The 24,388-nt window shown below is 37.5% G+C and overlaps 1 protein-coding gene across 3 annotated transcripts in view; it reads right to left on the minus strand.

Moving 5' to 3' along the window:
* LOC136867396 (mini-chromosome maintenance complex-binding protein) overlaps nt 1-24,388 on the minus strand; it is a 90,190-nt gene that overhangs the window by 57,987 nt on the left and 7,815 nt on the right. For 2 of the 3 annotated variants that reach the window (XM_067144585.2, XM_067144583.2), the window contains exons 3-6: nt 21,590-21,772; nt 19,677-19,784; nt 9,946-10,176; nt 1,918-2,149 (exon numbers count right to left, since the gene is read on the minus strand). In XM_067144585.2, coding sequence (XP_067000686.2) covers nt 1,918-2,149; nt 9,946-10,176; nt 19,677-19,784; nt 21,590-21,772 — 754 coding nt within the window. The remainder of the gene's footprint in view (nt 1-1,917; nt 2,150-9,945; nt 10,177-19,676; nt 19,785-21,589; nt 21,773-24,388) is intronic. The other variant, XM_067144586.2, reaches the window with a different exon arrangement.

Below are 24,388 nucleotides of genomic sequence, written 5' to 3' on the forward strand. Positions count from 1 at the left end.
CTTTGAGAGGCTTAAAGTTGAGAGCGAGTGGCTCTTTTTGTAAATTGAGTGTTGTATGCCTCGTGGAGGCTTTTCAGTGTAATTTGGAGCTAGGGCTCCTAGGCATGAATGGGGTTTTCTGCCCCTCTGTTGAAACTTGAGTTTGGGGTAAAACTGAGCTGATTGCCCAAGCATTGTGTTTTCAGGGCTCGAAGCCCAAATCCTGTAAATATTGTAACTACCCTTTGACTTGCTACTTTGTACCTGCCATGCTTGTTATTTCTTTGTTTTTGAAAAGAAAATATGACCTTGTTAAATTTTAAATTAATTTTACTTTCGTAGTTTGAGACCCGTTCACACCCGCACCTTCTTTCACGCATAACTACCACAAAAACACGGTAACAATTATTATTACCATCGCCATTAGGCTGAAAAAGGGGTAACAACAAAAATGAAGATGGAGCTAACAGATATGAATGAAAGCTTTATTTTTAGAAGTAATACTCATCAAGTCATTTCCAAGTTACTTTTTCAGAGGTATAGAACATTATAAATCCACTTCCGCCCATTTTCAGGAATTTAAAAAATACTATGGCATTAAATTTTCACACTGGCAAATGTACACTAACCTAGCTATCCACAAAATAATTGCAACAGAACTTCAATGCAAAAGCGCAACTACCAAAGAAACTCTCCCCACAAATATTTATCTAGTGGCATAGTGTACTTTCCCTCCCAGGGACAGATAAAGTCTATTAAATTGCTTTTTATATTTACTTACCTGGCACACAACTAAATTGTTGACTGATCCTTAACCAAGTTTTCTCCTTTTCTTTTAACGTCACACCATCCGTCTTTTTATTTTCAATGACTGCCTTATACTTTTCAGCCAAATCCAACAAAACAAAATTTTCGTGAGGACTGAAATTAGGATTTCTAGGACATTTCATTACTTTATTTTCCATTTTAAGGAGCTGATAACTTGATTGCGCTGTCACAAAATGTAAACACGAGGGACAAGTGACTGTCGAAACGATCACTGACGGCTGGATGAACTAAAGACAAGTGACTATCGAAATGATCACTGCTTCCTGAATACTACTTCGAATTTCTTCCGAGGGGAATAATAGCGAGAAAATCGAGCGCCAAGAAACCGCGGTAACGAAACCGGGCGATAGTAATGGTGCACTGCTTTTACGACAAAACCACGGTTAAAATTTTACCACGGTTTCGTAAAGGCTGATAATTACCGAGCTTGGTGCACTCGGGCATAAGAGTAAGAGATGAACTTGTGAAGATGGCAACACCAGTGTGACCAAACCCAATTTGGAAGCTACTGTGAATATCAATGCATTTTAAAACTTCCCCCCTCCCCACCCCCCTTTTACATTAATGTTTGATGTTTTATTTCCACTGCATACACGTAATATCCATATGACAAAAGTAAAAGAACGAGAGCTTCAAAGGCCTGATGTATTTTGATTTTCTTGTGCTATAAAATAAGGTGTTTTTTTTTTTAACCTGTATCTACACTGACCGGCAAAATTAATGGATCACTTGAATGTTCAAAGAAAAAAGCATGTTAAACTGTGAAACATTTGTTTTATTATTTACATTAATTATTTTCATGAAAAACTTATCCAAGGGTAGTAATACAGACATATAAGAGGGTTCTGCACCTGTAAACTTGCACTGGAAAAGCGATGGGTTTGAACCCTAATGCCGGCAGCACTAAACATCATTCTCTATGGTTTCCCATTTTCACACCAAGCAAATGCTAAAGATGCTTCCCTCCCAGTCCTAACATTTTCCCATCCCAGCATAGCCAAAAACCTGTAGGTGTCAGTGACATTAAACAACTAGCAAAACAAGAGAATAACAAAGAACAACCTTTACGTACTTTCACAACTCCACTACATACCTGGAAATTGTACTAACCTGCATTCAGATTTTTAGTGACTAAAGGATTACAATGCTGTAATTTGCGAATGGCTACAGCATGGAGTCTGGGAACCAAAGATGTTGGAGGGTTGTGAGCCTGAGCTTCTATATCCATTGCGTCTTCATCCCCTTCACTTACATCACATCCCAGCGCAGGGTCAAGAGAAATAAAGCCAACGACTTCTAAGACATCATTTAGGGCGTATTTATCAGTCTCTTCATTATATACCTGAAAAAGAACTTATAATAAAATATTCTTATGGATTCATGATGCAACAAAATAATATCCAATTATTAAAAAAACTATTTAAAAAAATGAGAACAGATCTAAACCATGAGTTCCAAAGTGGGCAGTACCACACCTTGGTGGATAGTAGGATTATGTAGGGGAGTGCTAAGAAGCCAATAGGGTGAGCAATGAAAGTGTGTCACAAAATGCTGAAACACGCAATTAATATATTTGATGTTATCGCTTAGACTTTCACAGCCCGTGTAACTATTCATTGAGGTACATTTTTGGGCTTATGCCGTGTAATTATTTGTAAACACACTCTACGCGTTTCGAAAGGAGAGAACAGAAATGAAACGACGCATTAAAGGTTGCTAGGAGAATCTTAAGATTAAGATTAGGCAACTCCTGCAGACTGCGAGAACGGTGTGTACTCGCATCAAAGAACATACCAGATGTATCAGACTGAACCAACCTGATAAATCAGCTGTTGCTGATCATGCCTTAACACATGGTCATGATGTCTTGTTCCAAGAAGTGGATGTTTTTGTCCGTATAAAGCAATATCGCCCAAGAATTATCAGGGAGGCGATTGAAATACGTAAACACCCAAATAATTCAACCGTGATACAGGTTACAACCTCAGTGAATCATGGCTACCTATTATCAGAACCATTAGAGAGTAATGCTTTGCTGTTGCCATTCGTTGTCTCTAGCACGGGGCTAAAATGGCGTCCCTTTTACATCTTAGGCCACCATTTCAAGTTCCTTGTTGCTTTCTCCTAGCAACCTTTAATGCGTTATTTCATTTCTCTGTTGTCTCCTGATGAAGAAAGGCAAGGTTCCTTTCAAAACGCGTTGAGTGTGTTTACAATAAATTACACGGCATAAGTCCAAAATATACCTCAATAAATATTTGATGTTGTTTGATTATTTATTACTGTCATTGCTACTGATGTTGCAGCTACTTTTTGTGGAACATTGTTTTAGCACGGTCTTGTAACTTCTTTCGAAACAAAGAAAGACTCTACAAGTCCTTGGTCTTTGCTCTACTTATTTCCATTCCTCTCTCTTCTAGTGCTTTCCACCATTCTTCTGACATTTGCTCCAGTCTATCTCCGTTGGTATCACACAAGGCAATATTGTCTGTTGAACATCATACTCCAGGGTACTTTGGACTAGACATCATTCACCAGTAAATCTATAACTAAACTCTATCTCAAATGAGTTGCGAGATAAAGTAAACCAAAAAAAAAAAAAAAACCACCAACTTGGAAAATGACTTGATGCAGCCTAGCACTACAAATACTTTATATGTGCAAAGTTATAAGCAGTCATCTAAACCTGTTTAGTTTCAATTCTTAATCAATACTCATGCATTAAAGTAAAGGAGCGAAGTGTCAACAGCAGAACAGCCATTGCATCATAAGAGTTGCCGCTCATTTAACTAATATCTCACCCACATGCACAAATAGCTCTTTGTCTACTACTGTGTGACTGTGTTATTGGCGCGCTAGTGAATTTACTTATCATTAGAGCCCAAATTATATGTAACTAGCGAATGTACCCGTGCTTCGCTACGGTATTCTACATTGTATTTGAATATCGACGTAAATAGTGTACATGCAGTAAATAAGATTGTTTTAAAATTGCATGTCTCTTAGCGTTATCCGAGAAAGAGCATGGGGAGGTCCCCGTACGTTGTTTCCAATGTAAAAAGTTTGTTATGTATTTGTGATATAACGGCAGGCTCACTTGTCTATTGCCATTCACAATCGAGTTGGGAAGTTTACATTATAATTGCAGGCCCCATTGCCTACTATGCGGACAGAATCGATTTGGGGAGTATCGTTAAAATGGCAGCCCCCTTTCCTACTTCCAGACAGATTACAGTTGAGGAGTTTTTATTATAATGGCAGGCAATTACCCTACTATCACTCGAAGTTGAGTTGTGCAGTTATCATTATAATGCCAGGTCCATTTTCCTACTTCCAGCTACCTTACTGCCAGTCACACCAAGTTGGTGAGTTTCCATCAAAATAGCGGGCCACTATGCCTAATGCCAGTCACATTTTAGATGAGGACATTTCTTTATAATGGCGGGCACCCTTGCCTACTGCCAAACACAATCGGGTAGGGGAGTTATAAACAAAACTGCATGCTCACTTGCCTTCTGCAAGTCAAATCGAGAAGGGAACTATTCATTACTATTGTAGGCCTTCCTTACTAATGACAGTTACACAGGAGTTGGAGAAGGAACCCTTTCATACTGCCAGTCAAAGTGCGTGTGGGGAGTACTGATTACAATAGCAGACCCACCCTTTCTCGATCGCTACAAATCGACATCAGTGAATATATATAGATCGACATACGAAAGTATATGCGTGTTTACAATATTGAAGACCTTCATTTACAGATTAACTGCTACTAAACACACGTCATATCGACAAAGGATTATGTATTCAGGAATCATTCAAGGCAAATATTTTCGCACTGCAAGATGTGTGGTTAAGGTTATTTTTAATATGTGTAACTTTTGCTTTCTCAACGATTCATTTGTTTCTATATTCGTCCCTGTTTTTATCTCCTCGTAAGATGTGTATTGTTTAATGTAACACCTTGTGTATTGGATTAAATGAAGAAGTTATATCATGTTCAAGATCATGCTTTCACGTCTCTGCACAATATTTAAAATGCAATTTACCGTTGGTTTTTATAGCTATTGTTGAGAGTGAAGGAGAATTTCCTGTTGTGTATGTTTATCAGGAACTCAAGGGAGACTTCATTAGTTAGTCGGAACATAGAAAAAATGATGAACTCTTCTCAGAAGAACTCTTAAGGTTTCACTTTACTTTTTCCTGCCTGCTGGCTCTTCAGAAATGTGTGCGCGTGCGTTTTGTATTCAGGAATCATTCAAGGCGAATATTTTCGCACTGCAAGATGTGTGGTTAAGGTTATTTTTAATATTTATAATTTTTGTTTTCTCAACGATTCATTTGTTTCTATATTCGTCCCTGTTTTTATCTCCTCGTAAGATGTGTATTGTTTAATGTAACGCCTTTTGTAATATAAATGTCTACATGCTAGCCTATTTCCCACATTTTGGCTGAAGATGACGCCAAACAGCGTCGAAACTAGTTCCAGGTGTAAATATATGTTGTAAATAAACTATAACATTTTTGTATTGAAAAGGTGGACCCTTTTAAGTTTCCTATCTTCCAAAGGATTATACCATAAGACACGCCGGATTTAGTGGCCTAAATGGCTGGTCCTATGATATGTCATCTATTCTTGGGTCAGATTGAGTTAGAAACGTGGAACAGGGTAACATTTTTGTAAGATTATCTCACATTACATTACTTTTTGGATAATTATGTGACAGCTACATACATAGCATTTGGCTCACATATGGCTACTGGGTGGGCCAATTTTCGTGAAGAGTTTGATGATTCTGTATTTCATATGAGTAATCGAAAGTATGAATTATGCTGTGAAAATTCCAAATTGACTTAACATCGATTAATAGAGAAAAATCAACTATACAGATACGGCAAAAAGTCATAAGACCAAGGTTGTAGATCATTCCAAATTGAACGGAGATTGTGCAATCTGTTATGTGATAGGAATTTCCGAAGGTCTGCACCATCATAAAAATTGCCTGCATATTTTGATATTCTTCGGGGATAAAAAGTGAAATATTTAATGATCTTGGATGTTTTCCGTTCGTTACAGGCTAAAACGTATAATTTTGTCAAATTTCAATTATCTTCTTTTTCTTCTGGCAAATTATGCCGCAATCTGGATTTTGGGCGAGGCGGGTAAAAATTAGGACTTTCAGGAAACTAAACCAAAAATTATGGAGATGGTCATTACCCCTTAAACGGAAAGCTGTACGAAAATTTCGCCAAAATAGTCAGTGTAGAGGTACACAGTCGTTACGATTTGATTTATATTGATAAGGAATCTGCTCCATGTAAAACACCTTTTGGGCTATGTCCGCTGGACTTAACCTGCAAAACTGACCATTCATGATATCTCCCTTATTAATCCTCCTGACGAAAAAATGCACATGAAAAAAGGTTTAGAGGTGGAATTCCATCACATTTGGTCGATTTCCAGTCAGGTTGGTCTTGTTCTGTATATATTGTGGAAGAGTAAAATCATTCAGTTCCCTATAGACTGCCAGTCCATCACGGAACATGAAATCTTATTTACGTTTAAAACCTGCCTTTGGACAGGTGGATGCTAAATATAAATTTTGGTTTGAATGTCTTCAGTAGTTTTCAAGTTGTAAGGAATACGCTTTACACGCACCCGCTCGTGAGTTAAGTCCGATGGGACTTGTACAGAAAAACGGTCCGTTAATGATATCTCCGTTATTAATCCTCGTATCGAAATGATGCACATGAGAAATTAATTTCTACCAAGGCAGGTAGATTTAAATTAACTTTGGTTGTGTATATTTTGTGGAAGTGCAAAATCACTGTTTCGGTTTCGTATAAACCTCCAGTCAGTTCAGGGATTTAGAAACAATATTTGCCCTAAAACCTATCAAGGACAGGTGTATATTCTAAATATGAGTCTTGGTGGAAATACATCCAGTAGTTTGTAGCACTCGCGTACATACGGCGTAATTAAGGAAGAAAATAATACAGTTAAGAAAGTTGAAAGTAATAGAAAATGGATTATAACTGAGCACACCCGGATAACGACAAATATGTAAATGCCAAGTGAATGTACTGGAAAATCAAATGCCCCTCAATAAATTATGCTAGTGTGAGTTATGGATATAATAAAGCGGTAACAGAGGAGAAATTTAGGTCCACTGATTCCTAGGTAAACAAATAATAAGATGACTGATGGTGTTATTACTTAATCTACTCGAGGGCGGTTATAACATCCAACGATATTCCGCCAATATCCCTCGGATAGGCCGATTGACGCCTCTCTTGCCTTCTACCCAAGGAACAACCACGAATGTAAAAGCATAATGAGGAAAATGTCAATACGTTACTTCCCTGCTGGCATGCAGTCAGAGACGTTGCCATGGTAACCTGTAGGTTCGTTGTTGGTCTGTCGGTCACTCAATGCAGAGCATGATACCAGCGGAAAACTGTAAATTTCTCCGTTATGTGAAGAGTAAGGTAAATTATGAACATAACGAAAGTTGTTTATAATGAGGAGACGTTTCACGTACGGTAAACGAAGTTTACAGAAAATCAATAGTATAAGAGAAAATGGAGGAAAACCAGGAAAACCAGAATGGTTTTCCTATAAACCCCCATCTATTCAAAGATTTTAAAATAATATGCATATTGAAACCTTCCCCAGTATGAGTATACTCTAAATATGAAGTTTGGTTGAGATCTATCCAGCCGTTTCGAAGTGATGGTGGAAAAACCATTCTGGCTTTCCTATAAACCCCCCGTGTATTCAAATATTTTAAAATAATATGCATGTTGAAACCTTCCCCGGGATAAGTATACTCTAAATATTAATTTCGGTTGAGATCTCTCCAGCCGTTTCGACGTGATGGTGGAAAAACCATTCTGGTTTTCCTATAAACCCCCCGTGTATTCAAATATTTTTAAAATGATATGCATATCGAAACCTTCCCCGGGATGAGTATACTCTAAATATGAAGTTTGGTTGAGATCTATCTAGCCGTTTCGACGTGATGGTGGAACAGACAAACAGACAGACAAACAAACAGCGGACCACCTACAATTTTATTTATATAAGATTACAAATTCTGTCCCATATATGTAGCTACAAGAAAAGCTAAAATGTCAGCAAATCACACTAAAAGGACCATTATTCCAGGAGTTTAAAGTTACATATTTTTACATATTTCAATGCATAAAAAATATTTTTATATATATTACATATTTCAAATATTTTGAAGGATGTAGCACATTTGGAAGAAAACACAATTTTTTCCACTAGTTTTACAGACTTAAGTTTTTTAATTAAACACTTGAAAATAGTTTTAAAAGCCTGTACAGTACGTCTCTAACATCCAAAAATAATTTAATAATTTAAAGTGAGGTATTCTGTCAAAGAACCGCATTCCTTAGCTATGTTGAGGGTGCAAGTTTTGGATGTCTCGAGCTGCATGTCTTCCCTTGCACAAAGTTTGTCACATTGTTCTCCTCTCACATTTAGTGACTATTCTTTTGTGATCCCTTCGTCAGTCCTCGGTTTAATGTCACACGTCAAAAGCACCTTTTCTCTTTCTTTCTTTCTTTCTTTCTTTCTTCTTTGGTTATTGCCCATTATTCACTTCCATAAAGGCCTACACTCCACACAAAAGTCTTCAGGAACATTTTTGTAATAAACATATCTGTGTTTCATGAGATCAAATTTCTTCTCTCTTAATAAGCACCTTCCTTGCTTGAGCAAGTATGCAATTAAATATTTCTTTGCCGGGCAATTTGAAATACGCGCCAGTGACTTCACGTGAAGTTGAAGGGTCTTTATAAGAACATCCTAACAGATAGAAGGCATTCGATAACCACAGAAAATTTGGAAAAATATTTAGTTATTAACTGCGCCTCCAAATGAAAATTAGAAGTTGAATAACATCTGCACTTTTAAGTTTTTCTTATTTTTTTTCCTTTTCTATGTACAAGAATACATCAAATAAAGCTTAGATATTAAGTTACATATTTTCTTATTTATTACATATTTAACTACATATTCTGTCAATTTTACCTACATATTTATGTACATATTTCTCATTTCTGTATTACATACAATCCGAGCTATACTTATTACGAGGTTTTTTTTTTTTTCATATTAATATTTAGTAATATAGCATTCATTATCAATCAAGTTGGTAGTCATTCTTTGTTTTGGTGTATAGGATTTAGTTAAATGTTTTTATTTAAATTTGCATAACTTTTGTCAAAGTTCCGTGCAACGAGATGTGAAGATGTATGAGCACAGCCTTTCCAAAGTTAAACATAAGAAGGGAAATGCATTGAAAAGTGGAGAAAAACAGTGTATTCATAACATTTTTAAGAAGTTTAGTGACACAAATCCCGGTAGTACTCTCAATGTGACGAGGTTAGTAGCCGCGACTACTGGCATTTCTAGGACCAAAGGAACTTGAAACTGTAGGAACAGTCGTTTCGCCGAGAATAAGTCCGACTCGTTGGCTGAATGGTCAGCGTACTGGCATTCGGTTCAGAGGGTCCCGGGTTCGATTCCCGGCGGTGTTGGGGATTTTAACCTTCATTGGTTAATTCCAGTGGCTCGAGGGCTGGGTGTTTGTTCTGTCTCCAACATCCCTGCAACTCACACACCACACCTGACACTATCCTCCACCACAATAACATGCAGTTACTTACACATGGAGATGCCGCTCACCCTCATCGGAGGGTCTGCCTTACAAGGGCTGCACTCGGCTAGAAATAGCCACACGAAATTATTTTTATACCGAGAATTAAAAAAAGTAATAAAGTGATGACAACGATGATGATGTTTGTTGTTTAAAGGGTCCTAACAGCTAGGTCATTGGCCTCTAATGGTACGAGGCGTAATGAAATGAAAATTCAAACTTTGAAATGTATCCACGGACTAGAATCTGAAACGAATGGTGATGAGAAAATTATTGTGAAACAAAAACAATCAGTGGATCCAATTCACAATGTCTTAATTACTGGGATGATACTTATTATCAAAAGGGGTCCAAAATCCAGGTCACTGGCCCCTCACAATGGTACTAATCGCTAGTAGAACAGAACCATGGTCTTCCTCTTACAGTAATTTAGTTGACTTGTGTAGTGTTTTACCTTTATCAGACATGCCCTGGCATCAGGATCAGGTAAAGGAAGGTTGAGATTGTACTGTGGTGGTGGTCTCGCTCGTTCTGGTGTCTGCTCAGGCAAGCCGCCACATACTCTTTTGGTCTCTTCTTCAGATGGAGAGGATTCCATTTCCACTTCCGATGCAGATCTCTTCACAGATTGGGGTGAAGTCTCTCGAGGAACCGAAGTTGTGCTGCCTGGAGGGAAACTGGACTGCTTACTAGTTAAAGCTAATTAAATTAAAGAGTACTGACTTTCACACATGCCCTTATTAAATTTTTTACAAAAACACAAACTATTTTACAACAAAAGAATAACATTCAACAAGAAAAAGAACTTGGAAAATTGTACCTAGTGTTCTTATAGCTGAAGATGTCCCATATTAGAACAAAACCTGTACTATTAAGAAAGTAATAATATTTCTCTTAGAACATACAGTAAAACCTTGTTAATTCGAAGTCGTTGGGACTAAAAAATCGGACTTCGAATTACGTGATTTCGAATTAACCGCCAATTCGCAATTCAGAAGTACCAACCCTTGCCGCGTTACGAAATATTCTAAGGCCCGTTACTGCATGCAGTTAACCTTGATTCACAGTTTATACCTTTCAAATGCCATGAAAGAAATATTTCCAAAATTTATCCAAAAATGTGCATTTACAGTATTCAAACAATGCACTTGCATATCTCAGCATGATTCAAAGACGAGGAGAAATCTATGCTGGCTCCCATGTGCAAGTGCTTTATTCATTGGAGTACTATACTGTATGCATTTTAGATGCCTTGTATTTACACAGAAAGTACCCGATGCCCTTAAAATCAAACTTTCCTATGACTCTATCCTTGTACGATTTCCCGCCATGGCACGTCTCTCGTACTTCAGAAATGTAAACACTTGCCGCGTCACAAAGTATTCTAAGACCCATTAATACATGCTGTACCGGGCGGTACACCTCCACGCCGCTAATTTAAAATTTGCGCCAGTTGAAACTCCTCTGCTGGAGGAAGTCTGAACTTTATCGACGGTATTAATTTTCAAGTTTCTCAGAAGATGTCACTACTTGGAAAGTTTGGAGTTTTTGAACTGTGCCACTTTTGATGTATTTTTGTTTTACAGGTAGTAAGAAGTGTGAACTTTCTCTTCTAGAGGACACTACTGAAAAACTGCAATGGTGCACCCTAGTGTGATGTGAAAGAACTGTTTTTTGGAGAAATTTTTATTTCAAAAGTTTGTTTCTTGTTAAATTTCTTTCTGTTATTGTTTAAGTTGGCTGTATATCCCTCTCTTTCCCCTTGTTTGTATTTAGCCAATCCCGAATTTCTTTAATTAATTTCTGACCAATCTGATGTATCTTCCCCCAACTTGAATATGCTGCTTATCCCTAACCAATAAAGTTTTGGTGGGAGGGTGTTCTCATTCCAAAAACGCCTCGAACTTTCCGCGAGAGTATATAAACTGCTGATTTTTGGGTCTCTGCGCCACTTCTGTTCCATCTTTTAGTGTGTAAAGTACATAGCAGGGGGCGGGAAGCGCCTCTTTCTTCGGCAACGGTCAACAACAAGGTAATGGCCGATTAATAACTTCTTTCTTTGCTAGCTCAGCAGTTTAACTCTCGGGGCGGGTCCGAAGTTTTTCCATAATGTAACCTTCCTTAAAATGTAAAGACACTTGGTATCTATTCTATCTTTTAAACTGCATATCGGGATAGAGAGTGCTTAACCCTCTCGAGCTCCCACTCATATTGTTTTGAGGTGAACCTTTTTTTTCTCAATCTATTCTTCTTTAACGTAATGTAAATTGTTCCTTTCTAAAGTCACCTCTTTAGTATGGGATTAGCCCTTGCATTAGTGGCCTAGAGCCAAATTAGGTTTTAAAACAAATACATTAGGAGTGCAGATCGCCTCCTCTCAAAATGTTATTTTAGAGGTCATGTAATTAATCCTTTTCTCACTTAATAGACCTCAGTAGGTTGGGTATTTTACCCCTGTGTCTATGTCCTGAGAGGACAACTTGAAGGTGGAGTTTGGTGTGGCCTTTGAGAGGCTTAAAGTTTGAGAGCGAGTGGCTCTTTCTTGAAAGTTGAGTGTTGTATGCCTCGAGGAGGCTTTTCTGTGTAATTTGGAGCAAGTGCTCCTGAGCATGCATGGGGTTTTCTGCCCCTCTGTTAAAACTTATTTTGGAGTAAGGGTGGGCTGATTGCCCAAGAATTGTGAAGTTGGGGCGCAAAGCCCAAATCCGGTAAATATTGTAACTATACTTTTGTTGCCTGGCTACTCTGTACCTGCCATGCTTGTTATTTCTTAATTTTGAAAAGAAAATATAACCTTGTTTAATTTTACATTAACCTTAATTTCGTAGTTTGAGACCCGTTCAAGCCCGCACCTTCTTTCACCTCTACCTACCGCAAAAACACGGTAACACATGCAATCACCTCGATTCACAGTTTAAACCTTTCCAATGCCATGGAAAAACTATTTCCGAAATGTATCCAACAAGGTGCATTTACAATGTTCAAATAATGCACTTGGATAAATCACTGACGAACATAACCTCACGCAACGAAAGAAAAAAAAAAAATCACACAATTCAAAGACGAGGATAAATTATACTGGTTCCCCTGTGCAAATGCATTATTTTTTGGATATCTGTACTGTTTGCATTTTTAGATGCTTTGTACTGGGATGGAAAGTGCCCGACGCCCTTAAAACATTGTAGCTTATTGAACTTTTCTATGATGAGGGGATGAAGTTTCTTGCTTCCATGTGCATTGCAATTGCAACGCACTACAATGACAACCATCCCCGACCCTTGTACGATTCTCCGGCTGGCACTTTCTCCTTTAAAATCATAAGACCGTTGGGCTCGCATTAAAATAAAGCAATGCAGTTTCATCGGCAATGACAGTATTGTTCGGTGCCTAAGAATTTATTACATGAGCCACGCTTTTTCGTCAACTGTCGGCATCGCCAGTGTTCGCGCATTCTGTTTTCCTGCACACTGCCTGTTGCATGATATTACAGCGCTCCTTAAAAGGTTGAATACAAAAGAATTCCGATTTCATTCAACTTGGCAATCATGAAGCGCGCTGTAGACCCACCGAAGTGAGTGTAAGTGCGGAAAGCTACCCCTCCACGTTCCGGAACACGCGTCCTATTATGACGCGGATAAATTTCGAGTTGAAATTACTCTGTAACATACTATTGTTTTAAAATGTAAAGGCAGTTTTGAATTAAAAGTCTGAATTTCGGTAATGGGGCCAACAATGTACTTCGAATTACGAATTATCCGTATTTCGAATTAAACAATTTAAATAACATGCAAAACTGTATCTCATGTTTCCGGGAACGAGAGCTTCTTCGAATTACGTGGAATTTTGAATTAACCGATTTCGAATTATCGAGGTTCTACTGTATATTGATTGGTATTGAAAATGTAGATTCCCTTCCAAGTTTCACTTAATACAAGAATTCATTGTCAATACAGGAGCTTAAATATGAATGTGGCGTTATAATTTCAAGGACATTATTATAATTATTACAAATATGACATTTTAGTACTGAGAAATTATTCTCACAATTTAAAATGTATCATTTAACAATGCGCCATGAACTGCAAGACAGCTATTGGCTATAATTGGTCAACTGATGAACCTCTAAAATCTTGACTGGACTAAACTGGAATACAACTGTGGCCAATCGCTTTGCCATTGAATTTTTAATTGTACATTATTGTGTCCGAACTTGCAACTGGTTAACTCCAAAACTCGATCTTCAACTGTTTGTGTGGTGTACTCTAGCGTCAGCTGTATGAACTGGGGAGACGCTCTGTGAATCTCTGACTGAGAAGATGTGGGGCATAATGGCTCCACCAACGATGGCCTATATTTGGCCTAACTTGGTGTTTGAACCACTCTAATGTGTTTTTCCAGTGCCTTAGGGCAATTTATTTACTTCTGCGATTTTATTGGTGGCTGGTAAATTTCTAAATTTCATATTTAAGGTGTGGCATGACTATTCTACTTTCATTTCCTGTGCACGATTGTCGCCAAGGCATAATTGAAATTCTTAATAGTAAGTCATGTGAAAGATTTTCCTTATACATCGTCAGGTAAGTTAAACTCTGCATGAACTGTTTATTCGTCAGTTGGTCCTCAAGTTCACCTCTATGATGAAGTTTCCTTTATTCGGCTAAACAAAATGTCAGATCGATGCGAGACATTATTGCTGTAATTCTTCTGGAAGTGCCATTCGCGCCAAACCTTGTAATACTTCATGATGTGAATATTTTTGTGCCGGATATAATTGAGTAGTGTGAAATCCAACGTGTCCACTAAAAGTATCTCAAACTTAGTTATATGAAATTTGTTAATAGAACCGAGTAATCTGTGAATAACACAACATGCTGTCATAATAAGTGGCACGACTCCCAATTATGTGAAAGTCAATGTGGCAGTTTAACCCGATGTGTGCTACGCCCGCCTATAGATGGGCTGACATGGCCAGTCCAGCAGTGCTAGACCTGTCTATAGACGGTGCACGAGAACTTCAATTCTCGAGTTTCCTTCACTCTCAAGTGCTGATTCAATCTCTGGCATGTTCTGCCATCTGTTGGGCATTATGTAGAACTAATTGATCACGGATTAAGCTCTTTGTAGACGTCTGCGAAGTTCATCTGCGATATAAACAAATATGGCGGAACAACACGCTAGTTGCTCTTGCAGCGATGTTATTTTGGATCAAAGAATCTTTCAGTTATCAACCACAGTGGAAAGTGATGATGAAGATGATAATTTTAATGAATTGGTAAGCAATTTTGAAAGTGAGAGTGATACAGAGAGTGCTGAAAATATTGTGAGAAAGAAACAGAGCCTCCTCCTAAATGAAAGAATAAAAACACTGCGATTTCAAAAGCTATTTCATCACTATTTTTGTGATGGATGGATGACTTTTTCTACACCAGACTTTCAAGTAACTATGACATACTCTGGGATCCAAACAGTGTTTGATGACAACCCCAAAATCACTGATTTTTCTAAAACTTTTGTGCCAGTGGAGTTGGTGCACCTGGTTGAACAAATCGGTATCACAAACAACCGGTGGAAAACATTGAGCTCTCACTACATTCCAGGTTTAGAAAGTATTTTAAAATATCAACATATATACTTGTAAGGAGTATTAGTTACCTACAGATTTTAGAAAATAATTTTATTTTGGGCTTTTTATTGTGAATACTGAAGTGTGCTTTTAATCTGATAAATTTGATATGCAATTTGCCTTTATTATTTTGATTTTCCTAAATGTTATTATTACCATTTCTTTTTCAGAGATAATTTCCATTTCGTGGATTTCTTTTCTAAACTTTGCCACCGTTCATTCCATTACTGTGGGATGCTGCCTTTGCTTGCTGATAAGATTACAGCTTCTTATTGTTTTGTGCACTGTTGCCATCAATCATAATGGTGGTAATTACTGAATGTTGTGTTTATGTAATATGCTTGTGTCGGTGTATTTAATGCGTTGAACTTGGTCAGGGAAATGCACTTAATTTGTTTTAATGGATTTGAATTTTTTTTCTAGTCTTTGGGTTTAAATTTTTTTATGGTGTTGATTGTTGTTTATCTGGATTTCCTTATTGTTCCTTTTGATTTACTTACTTTAGCATTTCCGCTGTGTGTGTTAATTTTTTGTTTCCTTATATACGCTTCACTGTTCACCAAGGTCTCTTTCTTTAAAACCAGGTTGTAATTATTTGTGGTCGGCCTGCTGGCTATGTTGATAAAAAATTAATCTGGTAAAAACCAAGGATGGTACCGCAAATCGTGCACAAGATATGTATTTAACTTCTGTAAATATGAAGAGTACTCATTATTCTAAAACATTCAATACCGAGCTTAGAAGGTACTAAAATTGCAATGATGTATTGTCATTCCTGTGGTAACAACCCGTCTCAATTTTCTCTTATCCTGATTGTTATCTAAATTACATCTGCAGGTACAGCGGAACCTCAATTCTCTGTTTTTGGAGAGACCACGGAAAAATAATGTACAACACGGGGAAAACAGTAAATCCAGGAACGAATGAACCATGAACAATTTGGCTAAGATTACGAGGTGACGCATTGTCAGTGTAACGAATCCTCTCGGCCGTTATTTCTGGCTCCCTAGACCGGGTTCGCCATATCACCATTAAATAGCTCCTCAATTAAAGGTAATCGTAGAATGATTGAACCTGGAACCAGCCTTCATATCCAGGAAAAAATGCCTGACCTGGCCAGTGATCGAACCCGGGCCTTCTAGGTGAGAGGCAGGCAAGTTAGACTGTGGGGCTGGCTTCAAACGTTTATTACCAGTACGCAACTTAAAAATCTCGAAACTTTACATTCAGTTTTACCGGGGAAACTTCATCAGTTTCCTCTGAAAACTTTGTCATATTCCTTTGAAAACTTTTTTCAGTTCAGCATCTTTGATCAGCCAGACTCTTTGAAAAATATAATACCTGTAACGCTAAGCCAAACAACAATAGACCACAAGTAGTTTTTCATTCCCTAATCTAATAAGATAAAGCATATTAGATACAAAAGCGTCCAACATGATGGCAAAATCTTTTTTTTTTTTAATCTTCCGTTGTAATCTTGTACCGCGTAAATTAGGCCTATATCGATTTTGAAAGGTTATGTTGAACTCGAGAATATGGTTTCGAAAGTATCAATCCTCAAGTTCTCAAATGCATTATATTTAGTTCTGCCCATCACTAATCACAATCAAATTGGAAAGAGAAAAAATATCATTAACACTTCCAAAATTACAATTATTCGTGACCTTGAGCTCAGCTGGAAAGCGCGCTCACTGTACAAGTCAGTACGAGTGCGAAATTATACAATATTTTTATGTGTAACGTGCGCAAATTAAACGACTGCAGGTTTTATAACATTTTAACACAAAAAAAGTGAAATTCCCAGTCTTATATTAGGATGAAAACAGTACTAGGCAATCCCAAAACCTCCCATGGCTTTATGTACGTATGTAAGGTGCAACATGTGTTCTGGTCTCGATAACATAATCGTATACGAAAATATTAAAATACTAAATTTGTGTTACCTAAGGAGCAGTTTCAATTCCTGCCTGAAAGCCCAGTGACTATACAGTGCCCTGAGGGAAATGCCAAAAACCTGTTCGGCGGTACACTCAAAAAAAGTAAAAAAAAAAATAAACATCTAACCCTGGACATAATGTAGACGTTTTGCAAGTACAAATATTTGACAAAACTCGTTCCATCAAATAGAGCTGTCGAAATGCACTCTGTCTCCTGCCAATTGTTGTGGGCACTCTCTTCAAATTACTGCAATGACGGGAAATCAACACCAAGATCCGTAAGTATGCCATAGCCATCCTTTCGTAAGATACAGTTTCTAGAAAAATACATGATCGAGGATTTAGCGTTGATGGGACTGAAATTTCTGGACAGTTGATCCGGGAAGTCGCTTCTTCGAGGAACGGATAATGCAGGATTTTTACAACGTGATTTAATTAGAACGCTCGCGGGACCATGTACTTTGAAGGAATAATACGGGAAAACGTCGTTTCCGGGAATGTATAATCGAGGTTCTACTGCATACCATTTTAAGGAGTCTGATATCCAGGATATTTCCTTTCAAAACATCTCTCTAGGTACTGTTTATTTTGTTGCTAAAGGTTTACTTATTTCATTTACATTCTATTTTTGGTCCACCCACCATTCTAGATTTATTACTCTCTGTGTATCCTCCCACCATTTAACTTTTTCTTTTAATGAAATTTTATGTTTGGTCTTTAACTATGAAGGTGAGTTGTATTATTTTAATTGAAGTGTTCTATCCCTTGTTTGTCGATGATCCACCCTCTGTTGAGGTTCTTTTGACCTTGGATTGCCCAGATTCCATTGCTTGCCATCCTGTTCCATTGTGCTTTTGTCGAGGCCTACCCTAAGTAGTTGGCGTGATTTTGCCTGGGATGGTCTCTATGCTTTCTTGTGGTAATGCTGGCAATTGACACTGCGTGTTTGCGATGTTGTGCCGTCACTTGTTTCGTTGTTTTTGTGTTCAACTGTCGGTACACCATATGAAATGTACTTCGTACAAAAGAATTAATAAATTTTAACTATGACCTGTACTGTATAATTTCCAGTCGTGGTGATTGAGAACTCGTATGTCGGATGTGTTCAAACATCATGATCTTCCGTTATGTTCTTATGTCAGGACTCTTCTGACATAAGACAGAGTCCAGTATAACACAGCCTGATATACAGCAGATTTGGGAGAAAAAGAAATATTTATTCTTGAAGTTCCTACTGTAGTTTCTTTCTTAGCTTCTCGTCTTCGGTCATTTCACCACACTATAGCTCAGAATTTGTTTTGTCAACTGAACTCAAATTTGCAATCACAATGAAACAATATCATATGATGCTAAACTCTGATTTTTTGTTGTACAAACATTAATCTGAGATCAATTCGCACTGAACTAGGATTAACTTTGACTGGAGAAATTTCTCGAATTAAACTCACTGATCTCAGTTCAAGGAGTTGCTTTCTATTCCAGGTACAAGAACAGCTGATTGTGAACATAATATTACCTGTGTTGTTACGATAAATCATAAGAAAATACACAAAAGACTACAATACATTGTTAGCTATAGTTGTTGCCCAAATGCTGTATTTTAAAGGACGAGAAATAACCGATGCACATGGAATCAGTGTCTCGGATCTGAAGGTAAGCCGAGACTGGATCATTAATTTTATGAAGAGAAATGGACTTTCTCTTTGACGAAGAACAACATTATGCCAAAAATGCAGAATGATTTCAACCAAAGAGTAATTGATTTTCATCACTTTGTGACTTAGAAGCATAAGGTGAAGCAATATTTTGATCTCCCAAATAGGCACCGCAGTTCAAACGCCAATCAGTTTCCATATGCCACAAAGTCGAACAATCAATAAGAGACATCGAGTGTTATCGTACACGCTACCAGAAGCGAAAAACAACAATGTACTGCAATGCCTGCTGTAAGAGCTGATGGCAGAAAACTTGCACCTTACGTTTTGTTCTAAAACGGAAAACAATGCCTAAAGTAAAATTTCTGCAAGGAACCCACATTCGTATCCAAGAAAAAGGGTGGAGCGAACGTCACTCGTACAAGACTGGATATGAAAGGGTTTGGAGAAATCTAACAGGGTCCCTCCTTCGATGCCCAGCCCTTCTCGTGTTGGAGTTTTCTTTTTTGCCGGTATGTCATTATTATGACATTACCTGAATTGTACTTTTATTAGTTCATGTTTATTTCACTTCAGATCGTACTGTCAGCTCGTAACGGGAAGAATATTTTCCAGTGTCTGTACTTCAAACCCACGTGATCAACTTGCCTGGTGTACTTGATTTGACTTTTCAGAAAAAATCTCACGCCGGAATTTTAGCCAAATGACGATAACGCAAATGAGTTGAATCAATTGTGTTTATATTATATTTGATATATCTTTTAAATGTAAATGAATTGTAAATAATTTTTAAATACCAGAGTTCTTTAAATAATTTACGCATCCAAAGTTTTTGTCTATATTGTTTGTCAAAAATGTGTGTTAATTACGTGAGAAAATACATTATTATTATTATTGTTGTTATTTCTCCCTCTTCTCACTCAACCCAAAAAGTACTTAGAGCCTTTACCAGGCCTATTCCAAAGGATACTTTGCTAGCAAGAGCCCATTTGTTGAGAGCCGGTGTAGAGATGCAGTACCAAGTCTGGCGCTCACTGTTCACGATGTGGGTAGAATCCTCTACAAGCTGCTCCTGATCCTGTAAAGAAATTGCATCACGAGACTAAATATTACACGATCATGGACTAGTTATAAAGCAGTAGCAGAATTTAAGAGATATCCAGCAATATGAAACAATCCACCAGATGCCAATTTCTAGAAACGATTGAAATTCTTTCAAATGGAAAACCCTCAATAATAATAATAATAATAATAATAATAATAATAATAATAATAATAATAATAATAATAATAATAATAAAAGGGTGTACTCAAACTGGGTTGGTAGTTCTGATGTTTCACCATGAACTGTGCTTAGCATCAGGGCTCCACTCTCAACGAAGGTCAGTAGTAGACTAAAGCTGCGACTATGCACAACCACAATATGTGGAGGCGCACAGTCTGTGCACAGTCTAGACTTATCGCTACACCGACAGAGACTCAATGCTAGTAGGTTGGGCTTTCCCCTGGCTGTTCCCTACTCCATCGACTTGACTTCTCTATCTTAGCAGTTTTGAGCATGGTATCCGGGCCCTGTTTAACTGTTCAGTTTCTTCCTTCTAACTGAATTCCTACAGCTTTGAGTTATAACTTGTTCACTCATGTGTAAGAGGGATTGTTTTCATGTGCCAGGAAATCTACTGGTAAGAGTCTATTGCAGGTAAAATGTACTGTAACAATATTGAAAACAGAAAGGCAAGGAAAGATGAATTCACGGAAGTAGATCTGTATCATCTCTATAAAACAAACATGAACAATATAATTATCAAAGATCTTAAATCATAATGGAACAAATTTATAAAAATTTGAATAGTCTGTTCAATATTACAATATTATTGACCTAGATAATATGTCTAGTTCTGGAACCGTACTTGGGCTGGTGAGTGTTACAAAAATATGGAAGTTTTACAATTGAAATAATATTTAGGCAATATGTTCATGACAGCATTCAATAACTCTGTGGAAAGAGGAAGAACTAACATACCCAGCAATAGGAGTCTGACCTCGGTATGACATCATCCGTCATCGGGTAAAGGAATAGCACCATCTAAATTTGCCATACTGCCCGGCTACCAATTAGCCGCTATGATGTCACGTTGTGTGAAGCGTCATTCAATTTGTCTCGGCACGTTCTCAAGTGTGTATGGTGAAACAGAAATCAAAAGGAGAACTTTTTGTCCCAGAGGCTGGTTGGATCCTCAAATTGCACATCAAATGTTGTAGCAATCCCACAATAACAAATGACTGTGCCAAAATGAGGCATACCAGGCAAAATGAAGAGTGAGGTAGTTTGTCATTGCTTTTCTCACTGAGCCGCAAACTGCTATTGCAGCACGACTGACCCTATGAGCAACACTTTTCCTAACACTCAAATACACCAGTCGTGCTCTGAATGTAATACCCATACCCCAGTAGCTTCCATATTGTCACAGCCATGGATAAGACTGGGATTTTGGTGGAACCTACACTTTGCTGCAACCATCGAGAAATGGCAACAGGCAGGGAGAATTATTTATGAATAATTAAAACTGTTACCAGTCATGATTTTTATTAAATGTTTTACTCCACAACGCATTTCAGAATCTAATAAAAAAATACTCATAAAAAATAGGACACTAACCATGTATGGTAATATTCATATCCCTCCTTGCAACAAGAAATTGATATAATGATCATTGAAGAAGGAATAAATAAAAGAAAGAACGGAATAAAGAAAGAAAGGAATACGTAGAGTAACACTGCTGTAAAGGTTCTCATGTAAACCCGCTGTTGGAACTTGCCAAAACAGTTATCAAGAGTGTGTCCATTCTTTATTTTGAGCAACTGTTCCTTGTGTTAACTCACCTTACAAATCACTAAGTCCCTATACTTTGCAGATCTAACAGTAGATTGTCCAGTAGAAGTGTCAAGCACCTCATATTTCTCCAGAAAGTACTCAGGATCATACATGTCTTGAATCATGCCCTGGAATCGGACTAACTGTTGATCTACCAATGAATGCAAAGGCACACTATTCAGGAGAGGAATCTGAAATAAACAGACATGTACTGTATTAGAAATGCATACCTTTGTCACACCTCTACCAACAGAGGAAGGACAGTATAACTTGAACTACACGTCATAAAACAACAAAATTGGCCTTTGTGACAAAAGTAGACTAGTCTCCAAATCCAAAGATTTTAGATTCAGATACGGCTCAGTCTGATGACATTTATGATGGCGCACAAAAGAATTCTCATAAGAGAAAATTAGGTACCGTACGGATATTATAGTTTCTTAACTATTACAGGAATGAGAAAAAGATATTAAACACTTCACTCTTATTAAACATAAAAGGTATGAAAATCTGACCCAGACATGAACCCCTGCTCCTTGATAGGTGAGGATGGTTGCCTAGTTGTACTTCCCCTTAAAATAATAACCACCTTGATAGGTGAATCAACTGATTATGCTAGGATGTTTGATGTACAAGATGATCAAAGAAGTGGATTTTGATGACAGAATCAGTTCAAGTTACTACCGGTATTTTATTTTCCTGTGCTACCGTGATCACCAATTTTCCGTTCATATAAACATGTGTACTGAACTATGACATCCACACTTCTGCATACAATAATTCCTCCTAAGTTCTCTAGAATAATGTGCCACATCCTTGAACCTATTACTGCAGAACAAAACTACTGACTACCAAAGCTGTTTGACAGAGGTGACAGATTTCAGAGCTTGTAACAAGAGAGTCTCTTTGCTCATTGTATGCTGTGTTTGGTCCTCCAAACACTGACAATCACTATGTCAGAAGTTAGGTGAAATAGCTGCTGGGCATTGCAAGTGCTAAACCATTGATGTTGTCTAGTCACATTTTCTTTTTATGTCTAATAACAATAATGTTATTGGCTTGATGTCCCACTAATGGCCTTTTTTATGGTTTTCAGCTTTTATGTCCAACACAATACTGGCTACAAATTTACCTTGAGTATCCATCCTGTATCCACCTCTGTGGAGATACATGTGTTTGCAGTAGTTGTAAGAGTAGGAAAGATCATAATATGAAGATAAAGTTGGAATTCGAGAGGACAAATTCGGGGAAGTATTAATTAACTTCTTTGCTGTCTGCCCGAGTACGTACAGGGAAGTATTAATTAACTTCTTTGCTGTCTGCCCGAGTACGTACTCTGGCTCCCCATTGCCACCGCACAGTGTCAGCCTGAATACATACTCAGGCTTGTGTGGCTTTCTCTTAATTGCAGCTGAAAATGAATGCAAAACACCATCTGTTGCACATCATTAGTATCACAAAGATATTCTCTTTGAACAGTGCTGCTCTAAGTATTTATCCCCCTTCTATGGCCCAACTAGAAACAAAAGAATGATAGCCACTGTTTGTTTGCACTATGGCTTCATTGCACTGTTTTGTGTATCGTGATGGTGATTTATTCAGTGAAAGTGAAAGTTCAAGTGAACCTAGTGAGGAAAATACCAATCATGATGAAGACCACAGTGGTATTCTCAATATTGTTTCACTGGCAACGGGTGGTGGTGACGGGACTTTGCACACACCTAAATTCGTAGATTCTGTTACTATCCCCAATAAACTACAATTTATTGGGTAGACCTAAGCAGATTTGAAAATACGATATTCCTGACAATTTTACGGAACTGGACTTCTTCGAATGACTTTTATAGTTTTTAAGAAAATAAATTTTCTATCTAAAGTAGAACTACTGGTAACCAGAACAAAGAGGAAAAAGTGGTTTCGGTTAATCAAAATTTTGGATAATATTTAAAATGTCATTTTTAGAGGTTAAGGAATGTTTGTTGACCAGATCAGTAGCAGCGGCTAAGAGGAGCAGGGGGGGGGGGGGCAGTCGCCTCGCCACTTTGTAGAGAAAACATTACATTTTAATACCATTTTAGCTGGCTCAAACTAGGAATTTTAGAAATTTTTTTTTTTTTTAATGCTATGAGGAAGGGTAACAGGGGTATATTTTTTGCCAAGGTCATGGACACTGAGGTATGATTCACCTGCTTACTGAGTGCATTCATCAGTCTGGTAGTCTCTTTAATATTGTCTGTTAATTTCTTACAGTGTAGTGAAATACTAAATGATTTTTTAATTTTCTAATCACGCTGTACTTCTATTTAATTGTAATACGCATGCAATATTGTTTCCTTGGTGAAAGTATAGTACTGAATCAAAATCTCAAAAAACTATAATTGCCGCACTTAAGTTAGTAAACTGTCAACCTTTACCTTTCTGTCGAAAACTTACCATTTTGTAGTTTTTTTGTTCAGTTTTGATGTGTATAACCCCCGCCCGCTATATCCCTCAACCCGGCTACTTTCGGTTATATGTATATGCTTTTGGCCCCCCACTTCTAATACCCAATCACCGCTACTGATCCAGATGAAGATAAATGATGACAATACACATACAATGTTAACAAAGTATTTTAATAAAAACAAACTACTGTACAAATTTAGAAAAAACTATGTTTTATAGAGCGTATACTTTAACTATGTAGTATGTATATGAAATTGTATTCTATTTTCTTTTGCTTATTTTCCTATTCACATCATTTTCTAACAGCTATGTCATGCCACCATTTCATTAGCAGAACGTCCAAAGGCTTTGATTTGTCACAT

The sequence above is a fragment of the Anabrus simplex genome, chromosome 3 (assembly GCF_040414725.1).
Source record: "Anabrus simplex isolate iqAnaSimp1 chromosome 3, ASM4041472v1, whole genome shotgun sequence".
Lineage (NCBI taxonomy): Eukaryota > Metazoa > Arthropoda > Insecta > Orthoptera > Tettigoniidae > Anabrus > Anabrus simplex.